This window comes from Trichosurus vulpecula, chromosome 1, assembly GCF_011100635.1.
Source record: "Trichosurus vulpecula isolate mTriVul1 chromosome 1, mTriVul1.pri, whole genome shotgun sequence".
NCBI classification, from domain to species: domain Eukaryota; kingdom Metazoa; phylum Chordata; class Mammalia; order Diprotodontia; family Phalangeridae; genus Trichosurus; species Trichosurus vulpecula.
In genome coordinates, this window is record NC_050573.1 from 265,310,870 (window position 1) to 265,334,855 (window position 23,986).

The window sequence follows — 23,986 nt, forward strand, 5'->3', positions numbered from 1 at the left end:
AAAGGGAGTGGTGGAGACCAGTCCTATCTTTCTTCCCTCTTTACTACCCAGACCTAGAACCTTTTACTTTTTTCATTATTCTTCATCCTTAAGTCTAGCTCCTGTTTTGATGGAGGGCCACCTCCGAGCCAGAACTGAATTCTGAATGTATTTCTCACAAAAACATCATTAAAGATGGTAATTAGATTCTAAAGTATTATTTCCACTATATTTTATATCTATGATGGTTAAACAATATTGCATAACACAATATGTTGTGTTCCCAACAAGCAACAAACTAAAGAATTTTTTAATAACTTGCTCATAAGTTAGGAGGACCTACAATAATGCTTATGATGATGGGGAACAAAGAAAACACATCATTACCACATCAACTATTCTCCAGAAACATTTAAACAAATTATGTCACCTATTCTCCAAAAGTAAGCAGCTCATGCATACGTAGTAATAGCCTAGCTTTATTATCAAAGAAAAAAAGGCAAGTTATCAAGTTAAGTCACTTGATTAGGATAGAATCCTAGGCTCCAGCCCCAATTCAAGTCACAAATCCACCTAAGATAATGGTGTGATCCTTATGTGAAATGGAAAACTGAGTTTTAAACATATTTTTATCTAAATATGGTGTATTTACAACACTAATGAATTTTCACAACTGCGAAAATGGTCTTACCAAGTCAAAAGCATTATTTTCTCTCATTGTTAATGCACAGCGTATTTGAGCTCAAGCACCTCAGAGAGTTTCAACAGCAGTTACAACTTATAAGTATGGAGCAGTACCAAAACTGTTTTTAATAGATAAATCAATGTAAAGAAGTAATTTACGTTTGTGGCTTCCAAATAAATGCTGCAGATTTCAATACTTACTTATCAAAGCTATCACTATATTTGATGAAGCTCTCGAGTTTTTCCTTGGCATATTCCACCACATCTGAGTGAAGCTCAATTCCATGATTTATTCCAAAAGGACCTGCAATCGTAGCAGCAGCGTTTTTATGAAAATAATAATGATGATGATACGCCCTTTTATAGCCCCTTTTTACAATCCATGCTCATTTACATATCTCAAAAGAGCCTTGGAAACAGGAATTCAAATATATTGGAATCTAGCTCCAACAGATGAATATTATTTTCTGCCTTTACATAAGCTTTCTAAGAGCAGGGCCTATATCACATTTAGCTTTGTACTCCTAGCACCTAATAGTGCTTTGCACATGGTAACATCTTATTACATGTTAGAATGAATGAATGTCTCTTAGGAATAGAAGAGGGGGAAAAGTATACAATCTTCCATCAAAAGTGGTCATCCATCCCATTCATTCTTAACAAAGTTAAAATCTAGCAGGGAACTCTAGTCCTAAAGCTAGGATATAAGAATTTTGTACTTTTACCATTTGCTCTAATTTGCTTACTTTTAATACCTATGGACTCAAGTCATACACAGAGAACACAGAGAAGTATTACCAAAAATTTGCCCTGATTTTCTAAAGTATAAGTGCACGAGACCAACATTTTAGTTTCAGGTTATAATCAGAAAAAGACCATGTGCACACGAAATTTCACATCTTCCCTCTGTGAGCTGTTCCCTGACCATCCTATCTTAGTGATCCTTTCAATATCTGAATTATGAGGCACTGGCATATTACCTTGTATTAGAGTTGTTCTTGACCATCTCACTTACCACACAATTAACTCCTACTGAATAAAAAACAGTACCATAGAGAATAAAAAACAAAATTTTATAGAACTTTTTTCCTCCCAAAGTTGATATCATATAGATGTTTAGTAAATATTTGCAGAATGAATGGTTTTATGTTGTTCTTATTTTCTTTGGAGAGAATTTAATCTCTTCACTGCCCTTCGATATGCACATATAAGTACTGCTTAAGTTATTAAGAAATAAGAACGTGGGAAAGCAGCTTCTGGTCCCAGGAAACAGTCTGATCAGGCTTCTTCCCACCCCTTGGATGGCTCCCCCTGAACTCTAGTAGAATAGGGTTGTTTCCTAGGAACACTCATGTAGTCTCATGTTTAAATGGATCCTTAACAACCTCATCTAATTATTATTCTGATACTCTACTAATTCCTTTTGTCTTCTGCACCAAGTCATTTCTGGTTTGTTTTTTTTTTATTATTCATTCTTCCCTATAGATTGAACCTTTCCCTTGTGATAAAGAATAACTTGTTTTTATTCCTAGAATTATTGCTGTAAGAATTTCTCTAATTTGCAAATCCTTTTATCTTTGAAATTCCATGTTCTCAACTAAAAATTTTTAGAAAAACTTATCTCATCTTCTTAACTTCATCTCACACACCCCTCAAATAATGTTGTAGGAACCTAAAAGACCCCCATCCCTTAATGTTTTTTAACCTAGGAACACATATGAAATATTTCCTTTCATTTAGAAGTTGCTATAGAATGCAAAGCAATAAAGAAAAAGACACTAATTTTCTTTAAAGCTGGAATGCACGTGTTATCCTAAACATCTTGCACCTAAAGCAGGCAGGATTTCTATAAGAACTTTCTCATTTAGTTTTATATCAAGTGGGACCTTCATCTGTTCCTGAAAATAGGCTCTCTTTTATGGTTCTGCCTAAACAGAAGTAGATAAAATTACTTATATTCCCACGTAGCCTTGAAAATGGGCAATTATGTGACTCAGTATATAAAGCACTGGGCCTGGAGTTGGGAAGACCTGAATTCAAATGCAGCCTCAGACATTCACTAGCTGTGTGATCCAAGTCATTTAACCTGTTTGCCTTAATCCACTGGAGAAGGAGATGGCAGATCACAAAGTATCTTTGCCAAGAAAACTCCATGGACAGTATTGGTGCGCTATGATTCACAGGGGCTGGACATGACTGAATGACTTAACAATATGACACAAGCCAAAAGAATATGATCAAGAAGATTAAAAATATCTGATGGCAAAAAGAGAAAACAAAACCTCATAAAAATGATTCGTAAACCTGACAACTTGATAAACGGATAGAACAATATCTAAGTCTTCAAGAACAGTACTGCAAATAATCTCAGTTTTTGTTGTTCAGTCATATCTCACTCTTCATGACCCTGCGGACCACAGTATACCAATGCTGTCCATGTATACTGAGTGTCTGAGGCTGGATCTGAACTCAGGTTTTCCTGACTCCAGGCCTATGTGCTGAGCCATTAAGCTGCCTCCAAATGAAAAACTGAAAACATTAATAGTGTATAGACTGAAAAACAGGGAAAAATACAAAGAGTGAGGAATTTTAAATCAACTTGATAAGCACATCTCTAGGTTTCTAAATGCAAACTATCTTGCTCATGCAGCTTCAACAATAAAGAACAATAGAGAAATTTGAAATTTCACAGGGTCCATGATTTCAACAGTGTCAAGGAGTCTATGGAGTATCCAAGTACAAGTGAACAGGAATTATGCTCAAGCCTAACTCAAAGGTAAATATTTTAATTCTTGAACATATATACTTTTACTTTATTTCTTTATGGTCACTAAGATCTCATAGAAACATCTTTGTCTCTAATTCCATTTATATAATCTATTAGTGCTTTCTTAGACTAAATTCCAAAACTTAAGTCTACCCACAGAGAACAAGCTACTTTTACTATGTCAATTTTTCGCTACCAATTGTTCCTTTTCTGATTCTAATACAATTTCCAAGGGTTTTAATTTAATTCTTTTGGCATTTTCTGCTGCCTAATTTGTTGGTTCTTTATCTGACAGCTAATATTACAACTATCTGTCCAGTATGATGTAATGTCACTAATACCCCTTTTACTACAGCTAAGTTATAATTAGAAAAGTTTGTTATCAAAAGAAACAAAGCATACAGCATACACTGTTCTACTTCAGTTTAGAGATGGATCTTAAGGCTATAAGATAACACAAAATTTAGCTCCATTTTTCTGAGGGCTTTGACAATGTATTATTTAAATTCAATCTTTATTTAGATCCTGCACTGATTCAGAATACTGAAGGCAAAATTCAGTCCAATATTTAAAATGACTGGAATTAAGAAATTTTCCTCATTAAAAAAAATTTAACATGGCTCTTTAACATTATATACATAAGGTTAATATTAATGAATATTTCATCAAATAAAGTTAATTAGTAAGTTATTAAAATTCCACAGAATTAAAATTGTCAATTTTAGTAATGATTAACCTACTATATTGAGAATCTAAATTAAACCAAATAAGAACTTTTTTATATTTATTTTTTGCAATTATATTAAAATATAATTAACTATATTAGTAAATTATTTATATATAAATATTAAAATGTTGCCAGCATACTAAGGTTTCTTCTAAAATGGAATTCACATGCAAAATAGTTAAGGTAAATCATAAGATCCTAGATCTAGAGAGCTGAAAAAGTTAAGAGGCCAACTAATTCAACTCCTTCACTTTATTCCTGGAAATGAAGACCTCAATTCAAAAATTTAAGTCACCAATTAAACACTGCTTTCCTCATGGGCATATTGAGGATTTTTAATATTACATGTGGTATGCCACCAAAATGGCTAGGTAGGCCATGTTATGCTTATATATATCATTTAATTTTATTAAATATATATCACCTTCATAAATTATAATTATAAAAGTCACAGCTTAAAGAACTTTAGAGATCATCTAGACCAACCCCACTCATTTACAATTGAAAAAACTGCCCTCCGAAGTTATTTAATGTGCATGAGAAACTCTGCTAAGTTCTGGGGATACAAGGAAACGTAAAAGCCTAGTCTAGTCCAGGAGCTCACATTCTAGTAGGGGAAGACAACATGCAAAACATTTTAAAGCTGTATGGGGGTCTGTGTGTGTGTGATAGGAAAAGCCTCCAACAGATGGTGGGACTGAATTCAGTTATGAAGGAAACCAAAGAAGCCTTGAGAGAGAGAGCATTTGTTTTGAGACACGAGGTACAGCAAGTAAAAGGACAAGTAACAGAGACCCTTAAGTGTCACATATGATAAACATAAGGAGCCTGGTTTATATACTGTGTGTGAAAGACAATGAAGTAAAAGAATACTATAGAAAGGAAGTGGCCAAGTTGTAGAAGATTTTAAATGCCAGAGTTTATCTTTGATCTTGGAGGTAATAAAGTCACTGGAGTTTAATGAGTATTGAGGGTGACATTGTTAGACCCACGCTTTTTAGGAAAATCACTTGGGCAGCTCAGTTGACCACAAAAAAAGGAAAAATTTGATGTAAGGATATCAACTAGAAGACAAATAATTATTGTCTAGAGATATGAGGATTCCTTAAAGGAATTGGAGGTGTTCAGCAGGAAGGAAGGGAGACATAATAGGCACATGATGACCATCTTCAGGTACTCCACATACAAACAGTCCAACTGTGACATGATAAGAATAGTTTTAGAGAAGAGTTTATAAAGGAGAGAAGTATGTGAAAACAGATACTCCAAGATGACAAGAGAATGATAAATGGAATAAATGTAGTAAGACTGAGAAGAATGAGTAAGACTATGATGGGAGCGCCCCCCCCCCCCCACAGTAACAGAAAAGTTAAGAGAAAGTAATGACTTCTGTTAGAGAAAACTTGAGTTTGTGATGCCTCACAGGCAATCTAATTCGAGATGTCCAAAAGGCACTTAGTGATGCTAGACTATAACTCAGGAGATGTTAGGTTTATAATAATATAATAATACTATCAATCTGAGAATCCTCTACATGAAGGTAATAAGTGGAGCTGATGAGTAAGCAAGTAGGATATTAGGAAGGAAGAAGAAAAAAGGGCCCCAGATAAAAGCCCTATGGGACACTCAGGGTTAGTGGGTAAAAGCTAGATATGTAATTATTTTCTCATTTTGGCTAGCATGGGCCTATTATCCAGAGCCTTTCTGATTCTTCTATAATAGCAATAGCTAGCATTTATAAAGAACTTTAAGGTTTAAGTACTTTACAAATATCTCGTTTTATCCACACAATCATCCTGGGAGGTAGGTACTATTATTAACCCCATTTTACAGTTGAGAAAACTGAGACAGAGGTCTCTCACACACAAGTAATAAATATCTGAGGCCACATTTGAACTTAGGTCTTCCTAACTCCAGGTCCAGATCCACTGCGCCATCTGGCTGCAGATGAGGAAGCAAAGAGAAATGAAGTGACTTGTCCAGTGTTATAAAGATCCTAAGGAGGTCTTCTGACTCCAAGTTTAATGCTCTTGAACTACAACATGCTGCCTCTTAGATTTTATGAATTATTTAGGTTTTACAAGGTCTTGTTTAAAAAACAAAACAAAAATCCCTTTTTTGCTGAAAATAGGAACTGGTTTTCTTGGGAAGACAATGACAGAATTTCAGAAGCAGTAGGGAACTCATAAGAAATAAGAATGGCCTGAACCAAAATAATTGTTATGTGAATGAAGTGGAGGGATGCAAGAGATGTCATGAAAACAAAAATGTTATCAAGTCTAGTCTAGTCCCACTTCCACATGATAGCCTTTCAAGTACCTGAAGATAGTCATCATGTGCCTATTATGTCTCCCTTCCTTTCTGCTAAACACCTCCAATTCCTTCAAGGAATGCTCATATCTCCAGATCTCTCACCAGTCTAGTTTCCCTTCTTCGGATATATTCTGTCAGTGTCCTAACTAAAACATGGGATTTATTTTGGATTTTGACTGACCAAGGCAGAGTACAGGGACATATCACTTCCCTCACTGCTCTATTAAGGCAGCTTAAAAATACATTACCTTATTTGGACACTATGTCATGTATACAGTTGACTCTTTTTCACAAGTTACAGATTTTTCAATTAATTTTATATGTTAGAACAGAAAAAGTACCACTGAAACAAAAATCTGCTGAGGCTAAATCAATCCTGGTTGAGGTATTTCTCAGGCAGAAATAAGGTAGTCTTTGGTTTTATGGACAAAATGAACACAACTAAAAGCCCCATTTCCAGAGGATAACATCTACTGTCTTTTGATTCAGTAACCATTTGTGTGGATGTGTTCTGATGGTTTGCTACTATGTCTGAGCCCAAAGACAGACAAGAGTTGTTGCATTTGGAGGTAACAGGATTTGGTTGAGAACTAGATCCCCAGTAGATGGCACAAGGTAGTGTCATACTGAAAATAGTGCTGCTGACCTCATCTGGCTAGTTAATGGAGCCTGTATGACTGAGAAAAAGCTTACATCATCCCGAAGTCAAAAGGACTCCAATAAATTAAGCTGATTCACGAGTCAGAGGACCTAGGTCTGAACCCTTATCTAATATTTACTTAACTATATAACCTTGGGCAAAGTCATTAAACCTGTGGAACTCAGTTTTCTCATCTATTAAAAAAGGTTTTCACTAGATCAAGTAACAAAACGGCCTACTGGCAATGCTCTGGAGTGCACCCCTAAATTAAAATGTAATTGGAAAACTTAACAAAATAAGTTAAAATATAAAACAGATACTGTTAATATGTGGGTTTTCTAAGTTAATATAATCCCGCAGGGATCCTTATGTAAACTTTAGTGAATCCTTGTTTCTATTTGAGTTTAAACCACTGGACAAGATGACCTCTATCCACTGGAAGCTGTTTCCAGTGGACAGCGCACAACACCTGAAGAAAGACCTTGATTCAATCTAACCTCAGACATTAGTTGTATGGACCCTGGGCAAACTGGACAATAAATAGCACCTAGCTCCCTACTTTACTATGTGAAGATCAATTGAGACATGTAAAGTGCTTTGCAAACCTTAAAGAATTATAAAATGCTAGGTACAATCATCATCATTATTATTAAAACTTTCTTTCCAGCAAACCCTTGATATGTATTTAATGTGTCCTCCTAAGATGCTATGCAAAATGAAAGGAAGCTTTTTGCAAATCCCAAAATCATGGAACTTCCAGGTGAAAAAGTTAAGAATCTCTGTGATATAAAGGAAAGTTGTATGGACATGAAAAAACCTCTTCCAAACCAAAGGGTAACAAACACCCACTTACCCCAAGATTCAAATGGCCCAGTTGCTATAAATGATTCCCACTGGATACTAGCCTCACATCTATTCTTATGCTGACCTTCACTGAGCTAGTTTTTTTTTTTATTCAACTGCCTTATATCAACAACACAAAGGATAAGAGTGACAGTACTTGAAAAATGGCAATACAGAACTACATTCAAATGTTACTAAAATACATGCATATACATAGATACACTTATCTAGGCAGCTTATCAAGAATATTGGTAACATTTACATAGCAATTTAAGGGCTGCAAAGTGCTCTACATACACTATCTGATTTGATAGTAGGTAACTTTACACCCAAGATTTTCTCAAAGCTAGAAAAGTCACCAAAAAAAGAAAAAAATGCCTAATAAGGTGATCTTCTACAACAAAAACATTACTTTCTGTGGTTATTGCAAACATTTCTTAATAAAGCCTTACCTTGTATTATGGTAGGAAGCTATTTATCACATTTTCATACCCATAAACCATACATTTTGATTTTCCATTACCCTAATTGTATCCCATAATCCTAATTTCCTTCCATCTCTGTAAAATCATAATTTTCGCCTTCTCTATCTCGACCTTACTTGTGTCTCTCCAATAACAAAAAGTGAATAATGCCACAATAGTGAGAAAAGGTCAGGAAAGAATTTGTTTCTCCATTTTACTCCTCAAATTTCTCAGATCCACAGTAAGGATCCCCACTCCCCCCAAAAAAGGACTATAATGTAATCCTGATTTGGCTGGATTCCAGTTATACTCCCTAGCTTTTAACATAAATTTCAGATAGCAAGTGGCATCTGCTTGGTACAACTAGCTTGCTGACTAGAAGCAAGAGAGATATGAAGGTTATTTTATATTTCACCTTGAAAATGTTATCTTATATGCATAGCATTGAATGACTATATAATATACATACAATATCATATATAATACACAATTATTAACATACACATTTTAATACAATTCAAGCTTTTTAGGGAGATTGCCTATAATTTAAAATTTCTCAAAAATGAAATTACCTAAAATTAAGCCCACCATTGTACTCAAATATCCGGTTCCACTTCCCAGGTTAAGAAAAGACAACCCTGGTTGAAGTTTCAATGCCTCCATTACTTCAGAATAAATACAAGGTGCTGATAAATGAATGTTTCCATGCTTCCAAGCTAAGTCTTTATAAGCACTGTCCCTGTAGCCTTCCAAATAGTAATCTCCTCGATCAATAGCTCTGAATGCTTGCTCCACTCTTTCAGTACGAATGTAGTGAGCTTCTTTTAAGTTGTCAATTAAATCATCATTGTCTTCCCCAGCACTGACAGCTCCTCCCATGATGATATTCAAATTAAATCAGTAATTTGCAAAACATTAGCAGAATATGTCCAAAGAGTCTATGTAAAGGAACTTGATTGTTTCTTTCAAAAAAGCATTAAATCTCAGAGTTAATCCTGGAAAAAGAAAAAATGAAGAGATTTGATTAATCAGTGAACAGAAAAAACTACTTAAAACGAAAATCACTCTCATTTAAAAATAGGAATATTTATTTGATATATTTTCAGCCTAATTGAAACTAAACCTCAGTTTTACAATAGATTTCAACATACTTTTAAAAATACACAACAGATCACAAAACCATTACAATGTTATAAACAGAGTTCGCTGAGGAAAGTATTGAAAACCAAGTACAAAATCAGCTTCATAGTAACTACAACTTTCAATTTAGCAATGTTCAGGATGACTAAACCTTGTGACAAAACTCAAATCTAATAACTAATATTTTGCACAATAGAGGAAAAAATCCATTAATCATTTATGTTATAACGTTTACTTAACACCAAAAATGTTAGCAACTTTAGGAGGAGGGGAAAAGCCCAATTGTCACCTAAAGAATAAAATTGTTAAGAGTAGTTAAGTAGTATTGGATGAGCATGGATTTTGATAATTATATTCCACATACCGATTTTCCTTTTTAAAATAATTTCCAAGGGTAGCATCTACTGAGAGGGGAAGAAATAAAATAGCCAAAAAATAAACTTTATTTTTAAACAATCAGAACAAAAAAACATTAAAAAATCAAAAGATATGTTGATGTATCTGAGATATATTCTAGTCTCTCCTTATTTCAGTCATTCCTGCACACAGAGTATTTTTTCTGATATACAACTGGTATCATCTCATTCTCCAGACTACAGTCTTCCTATAATATTAGATTGAATCTTAATTAGCACACCAAGTCCTTCTCCCCATTCCTTCTCTTCCATATTTGTTATTACACAATTCTATTTTTTCTTCTTTTTGTGGTCATTCAGAAAGGAGAGTAATTCCAATTCCTACATTTTTCTTAGGTATGTTCTCACCTAGACTGTCCTTTCCCTCCAGTTATTACTCATTTTCTCCTTCAAGAATCAATTCAAGACTCTCCAAAAAAAGCATACCCTACTTTAAAACCCACTTACTCCATTAGTTTGAATTAGTTAATACTTGAGCATTATTCATACTAAGTTTGTTTTGTCTTTTAACTAGACCATACTGTTCTTGGAAAAGAGAGACAATGTCTTCTAGTTGCTTTCAACACCCCACAGCATTTACTATACATCCCTGCGTTTATAAATGCTCATTAACTGGATTAAATGATAGAGGCACAGAAATAACCAGTAAAGCTAAAATAGCAGGGGAGCAGAGCCAAGATGGTGGCAGGAAAGCAGGGACTTGTTTAAGCTCCCCCCAAAATCCCTCCAAACACCTGTAAAAAATGGCTCTGAACAAATTCTAGAGCTGAGGAACCCACGAAATAGCAGAAGGAAACAGATCTCCAGCCCAGGAAGCCTGGATGGTCAAGGGGAAGGGTCTATTACACAGTGCTGAGAGCGGAGGGCAGCCCAGTATGGGCTGTGCTGAGACAGACCAGACCCGGAGTCAGCCAGCTAGAAGAGGCCTTGGGGCCATGAAACAGTGAGCTGTGGCAGTTACCAGACTTCTCAACCCACAAATGCCAAAGAGCAGATTAGGGGGAAACTGCGGGATCGCGTTCAGTGGGGTCTAGCTACCAGCTCTGGGGATGAAGGAGGTCATGCAGCCATGGTGGTAGCAGCAACAGGAAGCTCCTGAGGCTGCCTCCAGAGTGCCAGTATCAGCGACTTCCCAAGTCCCTGGCTCACATGATGGAGGAATCTAGCAGCAGATCAGAGCGGGAATGCAAGGAGTGCTTTATGGGCACAAAGGCAGATTCTCTTGCTGTGCCCTGCTTGGATCTGAATTGTGGTCCTGGTTGGCGGTTCTCGGGGGAAGAGGAGCGCTGCTGTGACAGAGCCTGGGGTGATGGTGGAGTAGAAGTAGCTCTGAAAACAGCAGTGCTTGGACCCTAAAGCTTGGGACAAAGTACTCTCTACTCTACAAGCAGTCATATCCTGACAAAAAGCTCAAGGGTCAAGTAGTTAGCTGGGAACATAAACAGGCAGTGAAAATGAACTCAGATTCAAACTCAAACTCTAGATTTCTTTTTTGGTGACAAAGAAGATAAGATGATCAAATCATACAGCCAGAAGAAGTCAACAAAGTCAAAGAGACTACATCAAAAGCCTCCAAGAAAGATATGAATTGGGCTCAGACCATGGAAGAGTTCAAAAAGGATTTGGAAAAGCAAGTAAGAGAAGTAGAGGAAAAACTGGGAAGAGAAATGAGTGATGCAAGAAAACCATGAAAAATAAGTCAATGACTAGCTAAAGGAGACCCAAAAAATACCGAAGAATAGACTAAATCAAATGGCAAAAGAGCTCCAAAAAGCCAATGAGAAGAATGCCTTGAAAGGCAGAATTAGCCAAATGGAAAAGGAGGTCCAAATGACCACTGAAGAAAATACCACCTTAAAAATTAGACTGGAGCAAGTGGAGGCTAGTGACTTTATGAGAAATCAAGATATTATAAAACAGAACCACAGGAATGAAAAAATGGAAGACAATCTGAAATATCTCATTGGAAAAACCACTGATCTAGAGAATAGATCCAGGGGAGATCATTTAAAAATTATTGAACTACCTGAAAGCCATGATCAAAAAAAGAGCCTAGACAGCATCTTTCAAGAAATTATCAAGGAAAATTGCCCTGATATTCTAGAACCAGAGGGTAAAATAGAAATTGAAAGAATCCACCGATCACCTCCTCAAAAAGATCCCAAAAAGAAAACTCCTAGGAATATTGATTCCAAATTCCAGGGCTCCCAGGTCAAGGAGAAAATACTGCAAGCAGCCAGAAAGAAACAATTTGAATATTGTGGAAACATAATCAGAATAACACAAGATCTAGCAGCTTCTACATTAAGGGATCAAAGGGCTTGGAATATGATATTCCAGAGGTCAAAGGAGCTAGGATTAAAACCAAGAATCACCTACCCAGCAAAGCTGAGTATCATGCTCCAAGGCAAAATATGGATTTTCAATAAAATATAGGACTTTCAAGCTTTCTCAATGAAAAGACCAGAGCTGAATAGAAAATCTGACTTTCAAATACAAGAATCAAGAGAAGCATGAAAAGGTAAACAAGAAAGAGAATTCACACAGGACTTACTAAAGTTGAACTGTTATGTTTACATTCCTACATGGAAAGATGATGTGTGTAATTCAGGAGACCTTTCTCAGTATTAGGGGAGTTGAAGGGAATACAGACAGAGGGCACAGGATGAGTTGAATATGAAGGGATGATATCTAAAAAAAATGAAATAAATTTAAGGGGTGAGCGAGGAATATATTGAGAGAGGGAGAAAGGGAGAGATAAAATGGGGTAAATTATCTTACATAAAAGTGGCAAGAAAAAGCAGTTCTGTTGGAAGGGAAGAGGGGGCAAGGGGCAATTAGCGAATCTTACTGTCATCAGATTCAACTTGAGGAGGGAATAACATACACACTCAATTGGGTATCTTACTCCACAGGAAAGTAAGGGGAAGGGGATAAAAAAAGGAGGGATGATAGAAGGGAGGGCAGATGGGGGATGAGGTAATCAAAAGCAAACACATTTGAAAAGGAGCAGAGTCAAGGGAGAAAACTGAATAAAAGGGGACACGATAGGATGGAAGAAAATATACTTAGCCTTTCACAACAGGAGCATTGTGGAAGTGTTTTGCATAATGATACGTGTACGACCTATGTGGAATTGCTTCCCTTTCTAGGGAGGGTGGGTGGGAAGGAAAGAGGGGAGAGAATTTGGAACTCAAAGTTTTAAAAGCAGATTCTTAAAAAAATTTAAAAAAAAATTTTTTTGCATGCGGCTAGGAAACGATATATAGGTAATGAGGCACAGAAATTTATCCTGTCCTACAAGAAAGTAAGGGGAAAGGGAATTGGGGGCGGGGGAAGGAGTGGGGGGGGTGAAGGATAAAAGAGGGGAGGGTTGACTGGGGAATGAGGCAATCAGAATATATGCCATCTTGGAGTGGGGGGTGAGGGTAGAAATGGGAAGAATATTTGTTACTCAATATCTTGTGGAAATCAAGGTTGAAAACTAAAATATTAAATAAAATATATATATAAAAAAATAAAAGAAGTTCACTCCCCTCCCAAAAAAAAGTTAAAATAGCCAGAGGGTATTTCCAAAGTTATTTTTAAATTAAAAAGCTATAATCTCCATTTGGGGAAACTAAGTGTCCCACTGGATGGGATTGCCAGGCTCATCTTCCTGAGTTCAAATCTGGCCTGAAGATACTTATTAGCTGTTGACTCTGGGCAAGTTACTCAACCTTGTTTGCTTGCCTCAGTTTCCTCATGTGTAAAATGAACTAGAGAAGGAAACAGGAAAGCACTGCTATACCTTTGCTAAGAGAAACATCAAATGGGGTCACGAAGAGTCACACGTGACTGAAACGAGTGAACAACATGGTCTTTTTGTGCTTTACCCTCTTGCTACCCACAGTGTCAAAGGATATCTTTAATCATTTATGGCCAGCATGAATTCAACATTAACATCTCACTTTATTGAATAGCCTCAATTATCCAAGGCATAACAAATATTTGTTTTTATGAGCTGCATGTGCTAGAATACCAGTGTGTCCAGCCAGTCATCTGTGCCAAGGCTGGTCAATTCTCCATGTTGCTGGAATCTACTCTAAATTTGGCTACTGAGCACCCCACCCACTGGCTTCCATGGTACAAAGCTGTTTACAATATTATCATACTTTAAACACGCAATTTCAATCATCTGTTTTTATCAACACTTCCTCTCAGGAAAAGATGTCTATTGCAGAAGGTTCTCTGGCAGTGGTAGAAAAATCACTTGATCAGAAGTATTTTGGAAAGGACTCCAATTCAGGGTCAGATAAGAAGACGATTTGAGGTTTCTTCAAACACTGAAATTGTGTGATTCTGTCACTATGAAAGTTTGGTATTATCCTTCTCTGATATTCAATCAGTCAACCAAGTCCTACGGATTTTACCTATGACATTTTACTCATAGGCACTACCTCCTCTCTACTACTTCTGTCACTCTAGTACAAGGCCTTCATAACCACCTACATGGACTCCATCTCACCTCATTCAGTCAATGCTTTGTAGCACTGCCATGATAACCTCATGTACCTTTCGTTCTTTCATTCACTTACTTAAAAAAAAAAATCTAGTGGTTCCCTAACTAATTTAGCAAGTATATTCTAAATTCCTCTACATGTTCCATTAAAGTGAAACTGAACTTTGTAAAGGTTTCTGACATATGGAAATGAAGGACAATGTGCCAAACAGTATATCCAGTATGAATGCAGACAGGTACCAATACAAGAAACAGTCTTGAGTTGGAAGGGATCTCAAAACTCATTTAAAGAAAGTAAGACAATTGTTAGGAGCCATTTTACCCAATTATATGCCAATAAATTTGACAATCTAAATGAAATGGATATCTACAAAAATATAAATTTCCCAGATTTACATATAAGAAGAAATAAAATACTTAAATTACCCAATCTTAAAAAAACAAATTGAACAAACCATCAATGAACTTCCTAAGGAAAAAACCCCAGGACCAGGTGGATTCACAAGCGAATTCTACTAAACAATTAAAGAACAATTAATCCCAAAATTACATAAACTATTTGGAAAAATAGGTGGAGTCCTATGGTGCTGATACCTAAACCAGGAGGAGGCAAAACACTGAAAGAAATTATAGACCAATTTCCCTAATGAATACTGATGCAAAAGTTTTTTACAAAATACTAGCAAAGAAAGAGATTACAGTAATATATCACAGGAATCACACACTATGACCAGATGGGATTTATATCAGGAATGCAGGGCTGGTTTAATATTAGGAGGAGCAGAAGAGGAAAAGGATAGAATTTGGAACCCAAAACTTTAAATGAAAATGTTAAAAAAAAAATTGCAAAAAAGTCATTTAGTCTAAACCCTTCATTTAACAGAAGAGGAAATTGAGGCTCAGGAAGGTTAAGTGACTTACTCAAGGTAATACTGGTAATGGGGTTTGAATTCAAGTCCTCTAGCTCTAGAGGCTATGAAAAAGAGGGGAAGAATCCAACCCCTTCATTTTACAGATAAGGAAAATGAAATAGTAACCAATTTGGTCAACATCATACAGGAGGCAGGTAGGTGGCTCAGTGGATAGAGTGCTGGGCCTGGAGTCAGGAAGATGGGAGTTCAAATCCAGCCTCAGACACTAGCTGTGTGACCCTAGGCAAGGCACTTAACCCTGTATGCCTCATTTTCCTCATCTGTTAAATGAGTCAGAGAAGGAAATGACAAACCATTCCAGTATCTTTGTCAGGAAAATCTCATGGATAGCACTGGCACGCTATGATTCATGGGGTCATGACGAAGGACAAGAATGAATGACTGAACAACAATGGATATACAAATTCTAAATGGTAAATTCAGAATCTGAACCCAGGTTTCAAATCCAGTGTTTTTACAACTATACTATACTATACCTACTGAAATTCTTGTGAATTCAATTCTACGTATCATCTTTTCCAGGGGCACATAAAATTTAAAACATCTCCAACTGTAAAATAAAAACTTTTACCTTTCAAAGTATTTCAAGCAGGGCATTATTCAAGTGGGTAACTTCAAGAGTAAGGGGGAATAAAATGTCCCTTCCTTCCCTTGTGTCCCTCAAACCACAGAGGGGTAAAAATTTGTCATTTAATTTCAAAGGCCAAAGCCCTCCACACCCCCATTTGTTAAGCATTCATTCCTAGCTGAGTATGACTCTTCAGGAGTGCCATTTCAAAACTTTTTTCTCCTGAGAGGAAGTGTAAACACTACTCACTTTTCTCTCTGGGCAAGCAAATGACTTATCTCCTACTTTATCCAGAAAAATGTGGCCATTGTCACACACATCTGTTCCCTCTACCCCATTATTCAATAAAACTTCAGTGGCTCCCCATTACCTCCAGGATCAAATATAACAACTTGCAAAAGCCCTTCATAATTCACCCTACCTTTCCAGTATGCTTATACCTTACATACCTCCACATAGTCTTCAATCCAGTGACACTGGCCTCCTTGCTGTTCCTTGAGAACTCCATTTCCTGGCTCCTGGTGTTTTCACTAACTGACCCAATACCTGGAATACTTCTTCCTTCAAATCTAAACTATCACTTTTTTACTGAAAGCCTTTCTTGATTCTCCTTAATTCTAGTGCCTTCTGTTGATTATTTTCCATTTATCTTGTGTAGAGCTTGTGTACAGCTGCTTGTATGATGGCTCTGTAGACTGTGAGCAACTTGAGAACAGAGACTGTCTTTTGCCTTTCTTCTTTCTTTTTACCCCCGGCACTTAGCACAGTGCCTGGCACGAAATAGGTAATGTTTTCAATTGTTCTTCAAGTCATTTTTCAGTTATGTCTGACTCTTCTTGACCCGGGGGACAGGGGATGGGGGGGGGGGAGGGAAGATAATGGAGGGCTTGGCCATTTCCCTCTCCAGCTCTTTTTACAGATGTGGAATTGAGGCAATCATAGTTAGGTGATTTGCCCAGGGTCACACAGCTAGAGGCCAGATTTGAATTCATTCAATGTTTACTAACAGAAATGGGAGACAGAGTACAATGTGCCAGGGCAAGCTGCACAAGAGAGTGTATGAAGGGCATGATAATAAACATCTTGTTGGTACCTCAGCAGAGTATCTAGTGATTTACTCATAATGGGAACTATGAATCAAAAGCCTTCACTGTTTTGGAAACAAAGGTAATACAAAAAGAAAAGTACTGGTTTCCTAGTTGAAGAACTTGGGATCAAGTAGTGATACTGATACTTATTAGCTCAGTGGCCATGGACAAGTAATTTAACTGAGCCTGGGACTACGAAATGACATAAATGGGCCACACAAGAAAGTTTAACTTAAAAACACCTCAATCAGGGCCAGCTAGGTGGTGCAGTGAATAGAGCACTGGCCCTGGAGTCAGGAGGACCTGAATTCAAATATGACCTCAGACACTTGACACTTAAGAGCTGTGTGGCCTTAGGCAAGTCACTTAACCCCAATTGCCTTCCCCCCTCCAAAAACAAAAAAATTTTAAAAAACCCACCAGATTCAAAGAAAATAAACAATGAATTTAAATTTAAACTTGCTGAAATTAAAAAAGAACTACTATGTTAATTAGGTATGATAAAGGAGAGGCTTTAAAAGTCGAAATTCAATTAAATTTAACAAGCATATATAACTAAATTCCTCCTATGTGAGACAGACCAATTGATAAAGGACAAGGATGGCCATTGCAATTGTAGTATTTGACAATGCTCTTCATTTTTTTTAATTTGCAATTTTATTGCTATAGTTTTATATCACCTTTTCAAATATATCCATCTTTCCTTATCCAGAAAGCCAGATCTTATAAGTAAAAAAAAGAAATCACTTCAGCAAAACAAACCCATATCTCAAATGAGTCTGACAGCATAAATAATGTTGTATAACCAAAGTCCTCCAACTTTGCTATGCATTTTCTCATTCCTTCTTTAAGGAGGAGTTTGTTGACCATAGTAAAATGCTTTTGCTCTTGTAAAATTAGAAATGTCAATAAAATTATGTTAAATTAGGAATGTATTACATTTGAAACAGCATATGCTCATTTTATTATTTTAAAATTATGCTTTTATTCACTTTTGTAGAAAATCTAGTCTGAATCTGGAGACAAATGATCTGGGCATCAGATTCTGACTCTGCTACTTACTTCCTGTGTGGCCTTGGGCAAGTTACTTGACCACAACAGACTTGTTTCATCATCTATAAAATGTGACTGTACTAGCTGATTCATTTCTAAGGTCTCTTTGCTTTCAATTCTATGTTTCTATGACTTGTCTATAACCTTCAAAATATTCTCTACGAGTGCTTTATTGAGAATATAATTTCTCAAAAAGGAATAAAAATTATTTTTGACTGAAGATTTACAACTTAAATAGGCAGGAGAAATGAACATTGCACATTTAGAACATTCAATATGCTTACATTGATCACTTATCAAATGAAAAGTCTAGTTAAAAAACTTAACATTGAAAGTGGTCAATAAGCAGTTATGCAGTTAACCACTTTGAGATCACACAAATGAATAACTAAACTTTTCAGTTCACTAAAGACTTTATCCTTTAGTCAAAGTTTAATCATGTTAATTTTCACAAAAGATAACCCAAATGAGGCAAAACGAAGGACAAAAACAGAATGCAAAGTTTAGCCAACGTCATCAAGCATGTTGTTTAGTAATTTCAGTCACATCTGACTTTTCACGACCCCCTTTGGGGCTTTCTTGGCAAAGATTCTGGAGTGGTTTGCCATTTCCTTCCTTAGCTTATGTTATGGATGAGGAGACTGAGGCAAATAGGGTTAAGTGACTTGCCCAGGGTCACACAACTAGTGTGTCTGAGACTGGACTTCATCACTTAGCTTCCTTCCAGGTTGGCAAAATGACCAACATATTTTGAAGACATGCATTTGAATAACTTTCTGGACAATTTTTAAAAAATTTTAAATACTTTTCAAAGCCTTGAATATTAAGTTTATATATTTATCCATCATTTGAATTTAAAATTATTTGAATCACAACCTCAATACAAAACAGAAAAGTCTAAAAATACTTTATGTTGACATTTGAAACCTCATCCTAGAGCCACAAATTTAATCTAGACTACAGCAGAGTAACAGCACAGCATAATGGCTATGCTAACTATTAAGAGATTCTACTAAAACCTTAATACCTTCTTGGAAAAGGCCTGTCTTTTCTGCCAATCTTTACAGACCCTCCTTGGCCTTTTCTAAGAGTGAAAAATTACAAAATTCATCGACCAGAAAAATATTTGCTGGGCAGCACTAGTATAGGAGCACATGAAGGGAAAGTGCCCAATCTTCACTTTCCAGTGTCTGGCCTTTTCCAAAAACCAAGTAAATATTAGCACACAGGTCTGAAGAGGAAGAAAACAGAAGGTAAGCAAGCTAGCTGTTGCTGCCTACGTGTAGTCACAAAATCTGGGTTTGAAGCTTGGCTCTGCCACTTGTGTGACCATAGATAAATGAAAATGAGGGGATGGTAAAAGATTAATTCTAAGGTCTATGATTCTATGTTCCTTCCCTAAGAGTAGATTAAATTCGAAAGGGAATTCAGGACAACATGTGAACGGGATAGATTAGGATGGCCAAGAGTAAATGAAGATGTTGGAGTAAGAAGGTGTAAAAAAAAAATGGTGAGGATATGATGAGGCTTTGGGAACTAAAGTACCAATCTACATGACGACATGCAGAAAATAAGAAATCCAAGACTATTCTGGAAGGGAAGAAATAAAGGCCATTGAGAAAGATTTTTTTAAAGTCTTCCATATATGCACCTATTTTAAGCTTTTACTATAAAAACATGGCTTAAGAATGTTTCTCAGTTATAGAATTATGCCCAAGGTACTGCCACCCCATAATCCTTGTTTCCTTTGAAATAGTATATTCTATTTTTAATACACACACACAAACAGACCCCTTTAGTAAGGATATGAAAAAACCTTAAAAATGTGTGTATGTAGAAAACCTATTATGAACTGAGGCCACAGACTGTCAAAATAGCTGAAAAACAGTTTGTTAATTTATTTATTACCTTCTATTGATCTACTGCTCATGTCATCTCAGTCTCTATTGGGTTATACCACTTAAGTTAAAAAAAAAAAGTGCTAGCAGTTTCATAGATGCAGAGCTGGAAAAAACTTTAGCTGTACATATGGTCAACCCCTTCATTTTATATATAAGGAAACTGAGATTCAGAGTGGCTAAGTGACTTCAATCCCTCAACAAGCACTTATTAAGTACCTAATAGGTATTGTTGGGGATATGTTGGGGATACAAAAACTATCCCTGAAACTATTCTATTAGAGGAAATCTGTGAGATAAAGAAGCAGTATGACATAACAGGAGATCACTCAAAGTTACTGAGCAGGGAGTGATGGCCAGGAGCATGCTGCAGGTAAAAGGTACTGGTAGCAATGTGGAATATGGTTACAATGGAAAGAATGGCTAATTAGAAGCCCACCACAATAATCCCAGGAAGAGGAAATGAAGGTCTCAACTTGGGTTAGATCTGTGGGACAGAAGTAAGAGATGAGGAAGTGGAAAATGACAAAATCTGGCAACTGCTTTGGAAATAGCTTGCATTTATATAGTGTCTTAAGAATTTGCAAATATACAAAATTTAGATAAGGACAGTCCCTACTTTCACTGGAGTGAGCTTTATCATCTAGTAAGAGGCACATTCAAATTCACGAAAGAGTTCAGAAGCAAGCTAAAAATACTCAAAAGGGAAAGGATACCTCTTAACCTTTATGCCAGCAATTAATTTACATTTCTAAAATAGGCAGCTGGGTGGCACAGCGGATAGAATGCAGGCCTGGAGTCAAGAAGATATTCATCCAAATCTGGCCTCATTCCCTTAGTAGCTAGGCAGGTCACTCTGCCTCCCTCATTCAGTCAAACATTTGTTAAGCACTTACTTTCCTCATCTAAAATGGGAATAACAGTGCCAATCTCCCATGGTTGTTGTGAAGATCAAATGAAATAGTAATTGTTAAAGCATTCTTCATAGTGCCCGACACATAGTAACTCCTACATACTTATTACTATTATTAAATTTACTACGTCAAAAACAAACAAAAAAAACCCTCCAAATAATTCAGACATCTCTCTCCTGACTTCAACTCCAGCAACTCTTGCAATTACATTACATCGCCTCAAAGTAATGTTTACTCAATACAAAGTAATGTTTAATTTCAATTGAATTCAATTGAAACCGAATATATAGTCACCAAGACTCTAGGCTTTCTGTATAACATGGTCAACTGGATTACAACTGATTGTTTATCAGAGCCATCTGATATCTATTGTCTAATTTTATTCAAAATAATACAACACTTGAATTACACAATAAAAATATTCTAGTAATTAAAAAGCTTCTAGTCTTCCCATTCAGCAGAATGCTAAAATTGAGTGCTTGAAACACTCATCTTAAGAATACCTGTCATCAGTGACTGTGACTCAGATGCACACACACAGAGGGAAACAAGCATGTGTCTTTTCCTTGCAGCAAAACTGCAGTGTTATGATCTGACAAACTGAAAAAAATTCCAAGCTCCTCTTCATCCTGAGCATAAATCTTCTGCTGTCACCCATGGGCAAAAGTATATTGTTCCTTGTGAAAGGTCATCCTCACCTGCCTGTCTTCATTTATAAACTGGTAGTCTAAAACTTGTACATATGTTTTTCCCGTAGAAATAATGTTACAGGATTTTATACAAGAGGATTTAAGCTAGAAGGAACGTTAGAGGTAAAAGAGGCATAGAGTTTAGATGGAATTGGGAGGAACGATCTCGTCCAAAACATCCTCATTTTAAAGATGAGGAAACTGAAGGTCAGTGAACAATTTACATGCCAAAGTTCACACAAGTAGTGTCATAGGCAGAATATGAACCAAGAGGCTCTGACTCCAAATGAGTCAGATCCTTTGTAGCCAGCTCGTTAATTTTACAGATGAAGAAATTTAGGCCCAGGAAAGTTAAATGACACCTCAATGGTCACATAGGTATAAAGAGGCAAAGCCAAGGTAAGTTCAGATCTGCCTCCAAGGAAGATTCAGGGGTCCTGAGGGAATGAGGTACACAAAAGGAGGGATACCTCCTGTGCTCTCTTTTACCAGTTCTTTTTCCCACCTTTATCCTTTCTCCATTTTTGAACCCATACTTTCTTTAGAACCTCCAAGTTATTTCTAAATAGCAAACAAGGGCACCTATTTCTATGTATTCTAAATCTGCTGGCTATGATGGGGAATTACCTAATGATACTATTCACACATTTACTGAAGGGATAAGAAAGTTCAAGGCAAAGTCCATACACAAACAACTATAATATGAGATAGAATAAAAATAACTATTGAACAGGTATATGATACTATGAGAATTCTGAGGCCTCAAGAGCTAACTTGTAGCATTCAAACCGACCCTTAACAATTTCCAACAAACAGAAATGGGGTAAAAGGGCATTCTAGACAGAAGGGTATAAGCAAGGCAGCTGACAGTTTAAAATCCCATTACTGACATCTTCCAGGGGAAAGAATTTGTGCTTAAAATAAGGTGGTAGAAACAGAAATAGAAAAGTAAGGGGACAAGGGGTGATACTAACATGGAAGAGTGGTAGGAAGCAATTCAGCAAGTTTCCCTCCATAAAACTCCTCTCAACATATCTAAAAAATGCTCCAGCCCAAATCCTAATGAGGAAATCCAGGAAAAAGTCACAGTGAATTATTTGTCCGGCCTAACTTGGCATACGGAAAAAGGCAGGGAGGTCTGCAGACACTCAAACCAGGAGTGCTCCAGGCCAGCCTCCAGGGAGCCCAGGGTGAGGCTGTACACTGTGGGGCAAGAGATGGTCTCCTATCCCAACCTGGGCATCCTGTTACAACAATGTTGCTAACAGCTGTTGTGGGGGTGAAAGATCAACAACAAAAGCACACAGGAAGGTTGCACAGGTTCTTTGATCTGCTTTTCTAAGAAAAGCAACTTTAAAGGTTTTACAATCTCAGTTTAATTAAGCATACATATATCATTCACTTAGTTCAAGGGAAAAAGTCATCACCCTGAACTTCAGAGCAAATACAAACAGAAACTACAAACAGATCAGACAGACAGGTTTTGTCTGATCAAGACACCACATACAGTTACCAAAAGAGAAGCATCAATCTGGGTTTTCAAAGCTGGGGGGCTCTCAACAACATCTACCCAGAGTCTCATTTGGCCAAATTACAGGACACTCTTCCAGTGACTGAGAGCCCCCAAAAACAAATGGCCAACCTCAGATCTTATATACCCTTCTGAGGGTCAGAGGGCTTCACAACCATGGGACTCAGACCTAAGTGAACTAGGCTTTCTTATTTCTTAAGCAGGTCAAAGACTCTTGATTCAATCAAAGAAACAAAAGATAACAAAAAGTATAGTTTGCTTGCCATCACATTTGAAAGGTGAGATTCAAAGGTACTTGATTACCCCAGCAGTCTAAAAGAGAAAACAAAAAAGTCCCACCCTAATTACCATAACACATCCACAGACCCAAACCAGAGGATTCCATTCAGGACGGGTGCAGTGTAGCAACTCTGTCACCTACCACTGAGTTTCACATCATATATCCGGGAAGACTGATCACAGAGATCTGTATGCAGGTGTGGGATTCCCAGGTTGGGAGGCCCTGGGTGCTAGCAAAGAAAGTATGAAGTTCAAAAACCACCAGCAGCAATGGTGGTGTGGTTCAAACTTCACATGCAGAACACTGCAAAACAGGGTCTCATTTCCAGCATCTAGCCCAGCACTCAAAAGATAACCAGAACAGAAACCTAGACAGAAGGAATGCCCCTAGAATTCTGACACTCTGAATCAGCTGGCTGATAGGGGTCCACAGAAACTCCAAACTTGTTACACAGACCCAAGCCCACCTCAGGAACCTGCAAGGCAGAAGCAGAATTAGACTTGCCCTGGAACACTAAAAACTTTCAGTTCAGGTCAACTAGGTGGCACAGTGAGTAGAG

At 36.9% G+C, this 23,986-nt stretch overlaps 1 protein-coding gene across 4 annotated transcripts in view; it reads right to left on the bottom strand.

The window, feature by feature from the left end:
* Positions 1-23,986, bottom strand: part of PCMTD1 (protein-L-isoaspartate (D-aspartate) O-methyltransferase domain containing 1) — a 55,225-nt gene that overhangs the window by 23,888 nt on the left and 7,351 nt on the right. For 3 of the 4 annotated variants that reach the window (XM_036769177.1, XM_036769183.1, XM_036769191.1), the window contains exons 2-3: positions 8,990-9,412; positions 865-967 (exon numbers count right to left, since the gene is read on the bottom strand). In XM_036769177.1, the coding sequence (XP_036625072.1) occupies positions 865-967; positions 8,990-9,296 (410 nt within the window). In that variant the 5' untranslated portion in view covers positions 9,297-9,412. Of the gene's footprint in view, positions 1-864; positions 968-8,989; positions 9,413-23,986 lie in introns of those variants that run through there. The other variant, XM_036769198.1, reaches the window with a different exon arrangement.